The 9,746-nt window shown below is 44.9% G+C and overlaps 1 protein-coding gene and 1 non-coding gene across 2 annotated transcripts; both read left to right on the plus strand.

The window, feature by feature from the left end:
• Positions 1–427: 427 nt before the first annotated feature.
• Positions 428–518, plus strand: trnar-ucu (transfer RNA arginine (anticodon UCU)). Its single transcript is given in 2 exon segments — positions 428–464; positions 483–518. It is a non-coding gene; the product is annotated as a tRNA-Arg (tRNA).
• Positions 519–986: 468 nt separating this feature from the next.
• LOC114792263 (cytochrome P450 2J2-like) lies at positions 987–7,419 on the plus strand. The gene is made up of 9 exons (XM_028983231.1): positions 987–1,313; positions 4,058–4,220; positions 4,403–4,552; positions 4,641–4,801; positions 6,012–6,188; positions 6,286–6,427; positions 6,511–6,698; positions 6,983–7,124; positions 7,210–7,419. The coding sequence occupies exons 1-9, from the start codon at positions 1,104–1,106 to the stop codon at positions 7,383–7,385; spliced, it is 1,509 nt and encodes a 502-aa protein (XP_028839064.1). The 5' UTR covers positions 987–1,103; the 3' UTR covers positions 7,386–7,419.
• The last annotated feature ends 2,327 nt before the right edge of the window (positions 7,420–9,746 follow it).

The raw sequence follows: 9,746 nt of genomic DNA on the forward strand, positions 1-9,746 counted from the left end.
GAATTTTAATTAGGGTCTAATTTTAGGGCATAGCTGTCGAAGTTAATGCCTCGGCCGTGCGTTACGCCTCTCGGTTATATATATATTCCACCCGCGACCCCACTTTTCACTTATACTTTGTCCGCGTGTGGTCACATTTTCACGGCGTTTTGGGCCCAGGTCAGCGTGCCCGCCGCCAGCAGAGGGCGACGTAACCACTGTCAGCCCGCCAGGGTCCCTTCGCCTTTGTTTACACGGAACTCTGCCAAGTGAGACGCGAGACCTGTGACGTCATACAGCCCCCCCAAGCCCACGCGTGGACCACTGCTGGAACAACGTGTACTGTTTAGAATACTTTATTACGTTTGTGCACACGTCCCTCTGGGCTCAGGTTTAGACTTTAATCCCGACGTTTCAGAGCGGATTCTTCCGGCGTTGTGCCTCAGCTGGCTCTGTGGCGCAATGGATAGCGCATTGGACTTCTACGAAATGATTTCGGGGTCATTCAAAGGTTGTGGGTTCGAGTCCCACCAGAGTCGAGGTTTTTAGTGGTCGTTTCACATTAGCGTAGTAGTAGAAATCACGTGTTTTCATGTATAGAACATTATGTGTCTGTGTACGTTACGTGTTTATATATGTTAATATTAATATATTGAAAAAAAAAACCACATCCATTTTCCCAGTTGTTAAGCTTCTAATTATGGACCCTGATACTGTGCAAACTGCAGGAAGGATTTTTTTTGTTTAATTTTATATGCTTAATTATTTTTATATGCTAATATGTTATTAGGCCAGACCTGTAGAAAATTGGTTTGTTATGGATATGTACGGAATTCTCCAGCACTGTCTCTGAATCCCCCCAGGCCCATGTTCTGTTTTGGACCCAGTCCAGTGCTTGTGCAACGTGCTGGACTCCAACCCATTGGACCTGTGACTAGAATACCACACTCAGTTGCACAAAAAAAACTTTATGCTATGAATGGTATTTTGTGAGTGAGATCCTGTAACATGAAAGGGCTCCGGGGTCCAGTGGAAATTGTCACCAGTGTCAGGCGCCGTTCGGTGCAGCGGTGGACTTTGATAGTTCCGAGTTTCCGCTGGGAACTCGCCATGATGACTGTCTGATGAACAAGCTGAGTGAGGGATCCACCATGCTTTGGGCCTCGCTTTTAATCTGCGATGCAAAGAGCTGCCTGCTCTTCCTTTTTTTGTTTTTCATGATCCTGGTTCTTCTAATGAGGAGGAGGAACTCATCAAACTTTCCTCCTGGACCCTGGTGGATTTCTTCCTGGGGAAAAATCTCTGTTGTTCTTGATCATCATGCCATTGGCAAGGTAAAAAAAATGAACATGCATGCTATATGTTAGTTATGTTGTGTGTTTAGATGAGCTATTTTGTTATATTGCTTTATGAAACGTACACTGATCAGCACATTAACACAGCACAACGAATCCGTGATCAGAGAGTTGCCGCCAAGCTGCCACTCACCAAGTGTTTCATTGTGTGCACTGTGTGCTGTTCCTGTTGTGTATACATTTACATTTACATTTACGGCATTTGGCAGACGGCTTTATCCAGAGCGACTTACAACGTTCTCTCAAGTTACCATCGATGAAGAGATCAATTCCGGTTCACTAGGACCCCAACTATGAATACAATCTTTTTATTCACTCTTGTTGTAGATTCTGTACACAAGTTTGACAATAAGAAGGTTACAAGTTAATCTAAATATTCTCTAAAGAGGAAGGTCTTGAGCTGTCGTTTGAAAATACTCAGTGACTGAGCTGTTCTGACCTCGAGAGTCTAGATGAGCGTCTTCCTTTTACCTTCAGAGATGGAGGGACCAGGCGAGCAGTACTGGAGGCTCGGAGTATACGAGGTGCAGTGTGAGGTATAATAAGGGCTGTGAGGTAGGATGGTGCTACTCCATGTTTGGCTTTGTAGGCCAGCATCAGTATTTTGAACCTGATGCGTGCAGCTACTGGGAGCTGAGGGGCGGTGTGGGAGAACTTGGGAAGGTTGAAGATCAGTCGTGCAGCTGCATTTTGTATGAGTTGTAGAGGTCGGATGGTACATAGTGGTAGACCAGCTAGAAGGGAGTTGCAGTAGTCCAGTCTTGAGATTACTAAGGACTGAACCAGTAGTTGGGTGGCCTGGGTTGACAGGTAAGGGCGGATTCGTCTGATATTGTAGAGAAGGAATCTACATGAGCGGGAAAGATTGCTGATGTGAGTTGAGAAGGAGAGTTGGTTGTCTATTGTTACGCCAAGGTTGCGGGCTGTTGCAGAAGGAGAGAGCTGTGAGTTGTCCAGGTAAATAGCAAGATCCTGATGTGGTGAAGAATCTGCTGGAATGAATATTAGTTCAGTTTTGGTGGGATTGAGTTGGAGGTGATGGGCTGCCATCCAAGACGAGACGTCAGTTAGACATGCAGAGATTTTGGAAGCAGCATGTAGATCAGAGGGAGGAAAGGAGAAGAGGAGTTGTGTGACGTCAGCATAGCAGTGTTAGGATAATCCATGTGAGGAAATGACTTCACCAAGTGATCTCGTGTAGAGGAGAAAATGAGGGACACCCGTGGAGAGTCTACGTGAGGTAGATGTGGATCCTTTCCAAGTCACTTGGTAAGATCGCTCATCAAGGTAGGAAGCAAACCACTGCCATGCTGAGCCCCGAATTCCAAGCCTCTTCAGGATTGACAAGAGAGTCTTGTGGTTAACGGTGTCAAATGCTGCAGATAGGTCGAGGAGAATAAGAACCGATGACAGTTTTGTATCACAGTCCCACAGTCCCACAATAAGATTTCCTGGGACGCGCCATTTCGGTGTCTGTCGCTTTAAATGCTGATGAGGAGGAGAGAGGCGGGACGAGGAGGAGAGCGGCCAATAGAAGTTGAGCGGGCATTCCGGTGCAGAGAGGAAGTCGTGTCGCCGTTTTTACAGACAAGTTAAAACAAACCCGCTGGTTCTTTGGAGGCTTGCGTGATGGTACAAAAATAACATTTGTGCTAATTTTTAGATCCAATCACCGAGCAACTGCAATGCCGTGACGGTCGGTGGAGATGATGTTTTAGGGGAGGGGGAAAAAGCATGAGAAACCTTTCCCCTTATGACGACATAAGGGGACAAATTCCAGATCCGACCGTCTGAGCTGACGCTCTCTGTTAAATCATCGATTAATGTTAAATCATCTCACAGTGAAATTTTCCTGTCAGGGGACCTTTAAGTCGTGCAAGTCGCAAGCTGTTGCCTGCACTGATTGGACTTGTTTTTCTAGCACATCCCACAAATGCTCAATTGTGTTTAGATCTAGGAAATCTGGGAAATGTGGCATATCGACACCTCAAATGCTCCTCAAACTGCTCTGGCAACTAATTTTGCAGTGTGACAGGACACATTATCCTGCTGAAAGAGTGCAGTGACATCAGGAAATTCTGTGTCCATGAAAGAGTGCACTTGCTTTGCAACTCTGTGTCGGTAATATCATCGTCATCATCAAGATGATCAGTGTCATTCCCTTCTCCTTGATTAGCGTACATAGTGCAATATAACATATGTTCTTTCTTAGTGCTGTCAGTCATTTACAAAATGCAAATTGTAAAGTTATTTTAACGAAAAAGCTTGGTGTAAAATAAAAAATGATTACAGGCGAATTATGCTTACATGTTAAAGCCATAGACGGAGGTGCTTCCCATTCACTTTGAATGCGGTCTTAAGCCACCAAACTGATTTGTGGATCTGTGGCTTCACGTTGACAGTCCATTCAAATTTACTGAATGCATTGGCCAATCAGTGAAGTGATTGTCATCGTGAAACACAACGAAATGTGTCCTCTGCTTTTAACCATAACCCTGAGTGAGCAGTGGGCAGCCGTGACTGGCGCCCGGGGAGCAGTGTGTGGGGACGGTGCTTTGCTCAGTGGCACCTCAGTGGCACCTTGGCAGATCAGGATTCGAACCGGCAACCTTCTGATTATAGGGCCACTGCTCCAGCAGCTGTGTTTTCATGTTATATATATTCTTAAAATGAATTGCAATGCTAATTTGCGTAGTTTTAACTTTTTGGTTTATTGCTTTCAGATGTCTGAGAAGTACGGAAGGATTTTTAGCCTCCGAGGACTGAGTGATAAAGCCGTCTGTGTATCCGGCTACAAGCTAGTCAGTGATGTCCTAGTCACACAAGGTGAACATTTCGTTGACTGCCACGTCTCCGCCCTCGACAATCACATTTTCCAAGGACATGGTGAGTAAATGTTTTTGTGGGTCCATAGAACATTTTTCATTCACTTTTCTTAGTCGCCGGTGACAAATGGCCAGATTCTGGTACTTTATCAAATCGATGTCGAAGGTTTAGGAACTGCAGGCAAGTTAAAACAGAAGGTTTCTGAGAGACATAATGAGCTTTTGACCTCCTGTGCATTGAAGGCATTTTCAGAAGTAATGGCTACAAGTGGAGACGACAGCGGCAGTTCTTAATCGGCCAGATAAAGAACTGTGTTTATGGCAAAAGGACCCTGGAGCTCCACATCCAGCAGGAATGCGCGTCTCTTTGTGAAGCCATGCAGGCTGAGGGAGGTAAAATACGGACAGATGCTGTGGTAATGTCTGCGCTGTACTCACTGCATGCATTACGCTGTTGTTCATCACTGCTCGTCCTTCGTAGGTCGTCCATTCAACCCTCACGCTGTTGTCATCAATGCAGCGGCCAATGTCATCGCGACGCTGGCGTTCGGAAAGCGTTTTGACTACGACTGCAGTGACTTTCAGTCCTTTCTAAAGCTGAGAGCAAGAACCGCACTGCTGAAAGCAGATCCTCTCGTTCAGGCAGGTACTCTCACACTGGTGTCACAACAATGGCCCCCGTCTGGTGCCTGGAGTTGTCCTTAAGTGCTCCTGCCTGACAGATGATGAGGGAATTGGTTGGGGGAACCATCAATTCCAATGTCCACCCTGCAGACAGCCTAAAAGGGAAACACGCACCAAACACAGAGCACCCCTCAAACCACTCTACGGGCCAACGGACGTAACAGTGGCGCATGGAGAAAAGCCGCAGTCAAATACGGTCCACTTTCCAGGAGCGAGGCAAGCTCAGGCACGGCTGTAGATCACAGTATTACATACAATTAGCCAGATATCGGCCATGCTCGTAATAACTCAGTGGCTTCAGAATGGATTTACCCAGTACTCGAGTTGAGGGGCGACGAGGAGGTCCCCCTTCTAAAACCAGCCGCCCCCATTCCGTCCCTCATGCTGCACGTGAGCGAGTGGGCATGCGCGAATAATGCAAAAAATTGCCCTCAGTAAGCGACACAGGCAAATACTAATTGTGCCACCCGACCACAAACGAAGGAAGGAAAAATAAAAGGGTTTCTTAAAACTAGTTTGTATTTATGTGTCTTAATATGAAAACAACCAGACCGCATGAATTTACCTGCGTAGTAATAAGTAGTAATAATAATGCTACATAACTTTCTTATGAGGCCAAGGTGGCACACCCTCCCCTTCCCCTCCATTACGGCAAGCCAACAGGGCTAATAATCAGCAGGTTCACGACACATTGTTAAAGGTAACGCTGTAAAAAGTGGCATTTTGTCGCAAGAAAGCAGCGTAAAAACGTCACTGACGTTATTTTGGAGTACATCCGAGGGTAGGAAGTAAGCGGACCCGTAATCAGAAGGTTGCCAGTTCGATGCTGCTGAGGTGCCACTGAGCACCGTCCCCACACGCTGCTCCCCGGGCGCCTGTCATGGCTGCCCACTGCTCACCAAGGGAGATGGTTAAATGCAGAAGACACATTTCGTTGTGTCACCGTGTGCTGTGTTTCACAATCACATCACTCGTTTAAGGGTAGTAGAATATATGAATTATGTTTCAGCTTAAGCAACAATAAAAATGGTACACAGTTGGTCACCCACCATGTGCTCTGCCATCAGCACAAAATATGTCTGAGAAACGATGAAATCCACCATCCCCGCGGCTTGATTTTACAACTCGAACGCTGGACTTACCTGCATGCTTTTTGTTTTCTGTCCAGCTTTACAGTGAGTTCCTGCGACTCATGAGACGCAAGTCAGGCCAACACATGACAATACTGAACAACTACACCAAACTTGCGGCCTTTGTGAAGAAGCAAATTGAAAAGCATAAAGAAGACTGGGATCCGTTTCATCACAGAGACTTCATTGACTCATATATAGGGGAAATTGATAAGGTCTGATTAGATCTGCCAAATGCAAATGCAAAAAAAGGTTAGGTTTTAATGTTAGAATTGCGTTGTTACTTGTTATTTTTATTGTGCTCTGCACCAGAGAAGGAAAGACACAGAGGCTGGGTTTACCGTTGACAATTTGGTATACTGCATCCTGGACCTGTTTGAAGCCGGGACTGAGACCATAACCAGCACGCTGCTCTGGGCTCTGCTGTTCATGATCAAATACCCTGGTGTACAGAGTACGTCCACGTGCAGTCTTTTTTATTAGCTTTCATCCTTAGTTTGAGATAAATAAAAAAAAAAAACGACTTTGCTTTCAAAGGGAAAGTCCATTCCGAGATTGACAGAGTAATTGGAAATTCTCGGCCGCCCTGCCCGTCAGACCGACTCAACATGCCCTACACCAACGCTGTTCTCCACGAGACGCTGCGGGCAGGCCGCGTCTTGCCCTCGAATCGCCCCCGTTTAACCAGCATAGACGCAACAGTGGGCGGACACCTTATACCCGAGGTAAAACCGCTGCTGAGATCATCAGCGCTGAGGTCACGGAGCTGTGACATAACAAGAGATTTATACCGCACACATTAAGCTGTGGTAAGCATAAGCACATGTACGTTGCATGTACGGTGACCGGTGGTTTGCAGTTCAGCTTGATGTAAAGGCAATTTTCTTGATGGATTTGTGTGAATATGTCGTTTTTTTTGTAATATCAAGCTAGAGCTGCAATGGGATCATCAGCATTTCACCAATTTTCTGTTCCGGGATTATAATGGGTTGTTCAATTTCGTTAACAGGGAACCTTAATGTTTGCTCACCTTTCATCAGTGTTGAATGACAAGTCTGAATGGGAAACGCCTGACCACTTCAACCCAAAACATTTTCTTGATGACCTGGGCTCATTTCACCAAAGGGAAGCATTTTTCCCCTTTTCAGCAGGTAATTCTTTTTTTTTTTTGCACGTTCGTGGCTTGAATATACATTGAATATACATGAATAAACATTCTGACTTTACTACTCTCAGGGAGAAGGGCGTGTCTGGGAGAGTCACTGGCCTGGATGGAGCTCTTCCTGTTCTTCACATCTCTTCTCCAAAAATTCACATTCGCGCCACGGGATGGAGCAGAGCTCAGTCTGGAGGCACAAGGAAAAGACATTTTATCACCTGCGCCTTTCCAGTTGCGCATATCACCGCAGTGACAGTGGTTACAGATGTTTCTGATCTCGCCTTCAAAAATTCATCCCAACAAGTTCTACATGTTCTACACCGTTAATTAATTACAATGAATTAAACTGAAAATGTTCTTCAAAAAGACAACTGACCACGGCTGTCATAGTATAATGCAGCACTGGACTATACAATCATTTCCATAATACCATATCAGTACAGTAGTTCTGTCACAATCTGTCTTTCTGTATTTCTTTATTTCTATAAAGTTACTTTAAGCATAATTATTTACTGTAGGGTCATGCAAACTTGACGAGATAAGCATTGGTCATTTCCAGTAAAGGCCACTGGGAGGCAGCAGATCTCTTGCGGGCATTGCAACATTTTTTCATTGACACAATTGAAAACATTTCATTTATATTTTATGTGTTTTGTTCTGGAAAAGGGCTATTAGCAGATACAGTTATATTTCAGAATGCAGTAATTATTTCTCTTGAACTAAAATGAGGGTGTATGGTATGGTGTGGTTTGCTTTTCATGGAAAAACTAGCTTTTCTGTAAAGGTTCACGCCATTGTGTGGTTAACAGTTCAGCGGCTTATGTCTTAAACTCTGAGAACCTCTTGGCTAAAAGATCAGCTTCTTATGTAGGTGAGGTGAGGTCCTACTAGAAGGTTTTACTGGCCTTTGCTTCCTCGTGTAGCAGGATGTGCTCAGTTTTCCTAACACCCGTCCAAACCTGTGCGTCTTCATCATCATTTGTCCCGGTGCCTATGAACATGTCGCTTGTGGAGTTTGTTGCAGGATGGATTGCAGGTAAAATTTGACTGTCTGCTCTGACTACTGTGTGCTGTCAGTGTGGGTAATAAACTTCAGCCTTATGCACCTGATAACATACTGACCCTTTTGCGCATCTCAACTCATTTTGCACATTTCTGCTCACTTTGTCTTGTCTTGTGTGTCCTGTTTGAAATATCCAACATATCCACTCACAAGCATCCTACATGATGTTGTCCAGTTGTGTCCTGTTTGTCCTGTCCATTGTACAGAAAAGTTTTACTTTTCTCTTATAGAGATCTGTACAGTATTTAAATTTTAGTTCTAGTTAGTTTCTAGTTAGTGTGTGTATAAACATATATATATTTCTTTTATGTTTGCACTATGGGGGGGGGTCTGTGTGAAACATTATTTCAATACACGGAATACTGTGTAGACTTGTACTGACAATAAATCTTGAATAAAATAATATGTAATATAAAACATACTCTCACTCCCACAGTATGCTGGTCTAATGTAACTATCATTGTTGCGATTTTCCATTTCTGCACTTTCAGTTGGATTTAATGTCAATCTCAGCAGCTGAGACACCCACTCAACACAGTAAAGGTGAAAATGTGGTTACGCACATATCTTCTCACATCCATAAGGGGGTGAGTGCAAGAAAAACTTTACAGGGTTTTACTGTATAATTCCATGACTGAAACTTAATAATTAACATTATTTTAGCAGTAGTACACAGTCAATATATATATTTTTAATGGTGTCATCATTAAATTCTGTCATGCAGTCTGTCCCTGCTCATCCAGGTCCATGGCTTTTTCAGGTTTTCCCTGTCCTGACTGTGGCTGTGAGCAATTTGGTGGTCTTTGGTTCCTATAGCAACGCCTCGCATTACCTCAACCGGTCCCCGCCGAGCTCCCGCAGCCACAGCAACCAGCCTTCTGCAGCAGCCGTGTTTAGTGCTTCTCAGGTGTGGCACACACACACGCAGAATGGCTCTAAATTCTCCAGCATGTGATTCTGCCTCGTTTATTTTAACTAAGTCATTGTGATCAGAGCTTACTGGGTGTAGGTTTAAGTGACAGCGCCCATCGACCTGGTGAGATTAAAGGCAGCAGGGGTGAAATACAGTGGTGGTGATCTTGACAGAGGAGGGGTCCCGATGCTGACTGAATCAGGCAAACAGCCAGGTATCGTGATTTGTGTTGTGATTATGTTTCCGATCAACGCGGACCAGTTCCTCAACTATGAAAAGATCTTTAACCCCTGGGCCACCCAGCTGACCCCACCATGTTCAACAGCCTGCTAAATGTGTATGTAATGTGTATACATCACACACACACACACACACACACAATAGGTTGCAGTGGTGGCCTGGTTAAGGAAGCGGCCCCGTAATCAGAAGGTTGCTGGTTCGAATCCCGATCTGTCAAGGTACCACCAAGGTGCCACTGAGCAAAGCACCATCCCCACACACTGCTCCCCGGGCACCTGTCATGGCTGCTCACTGCTCACTCAGGGTGATGGGTTAAATGCAGAGGACAAATTTCACTGTGTGCACTATGTGCTGTGCTGCTGTGTATCACGTGTGACAATCACTTCACTTTCACATAT

The sequence above is a fragment of the Denticeps clupeoides genome, chromosome 6 (assembly GCF_900700375.1).
Source record: "Denticeps clupeoides chromosome 6, fDenClu1.1, whole genome shotgun sequence".
Taxonomy (NCBI): domain Eukaryota; kingdom Metazoa; phylum Chordata; class Actinopteri; order Clupeiformes; family Denticipitidae; genus Denticeps; species Denticeps clupeoides.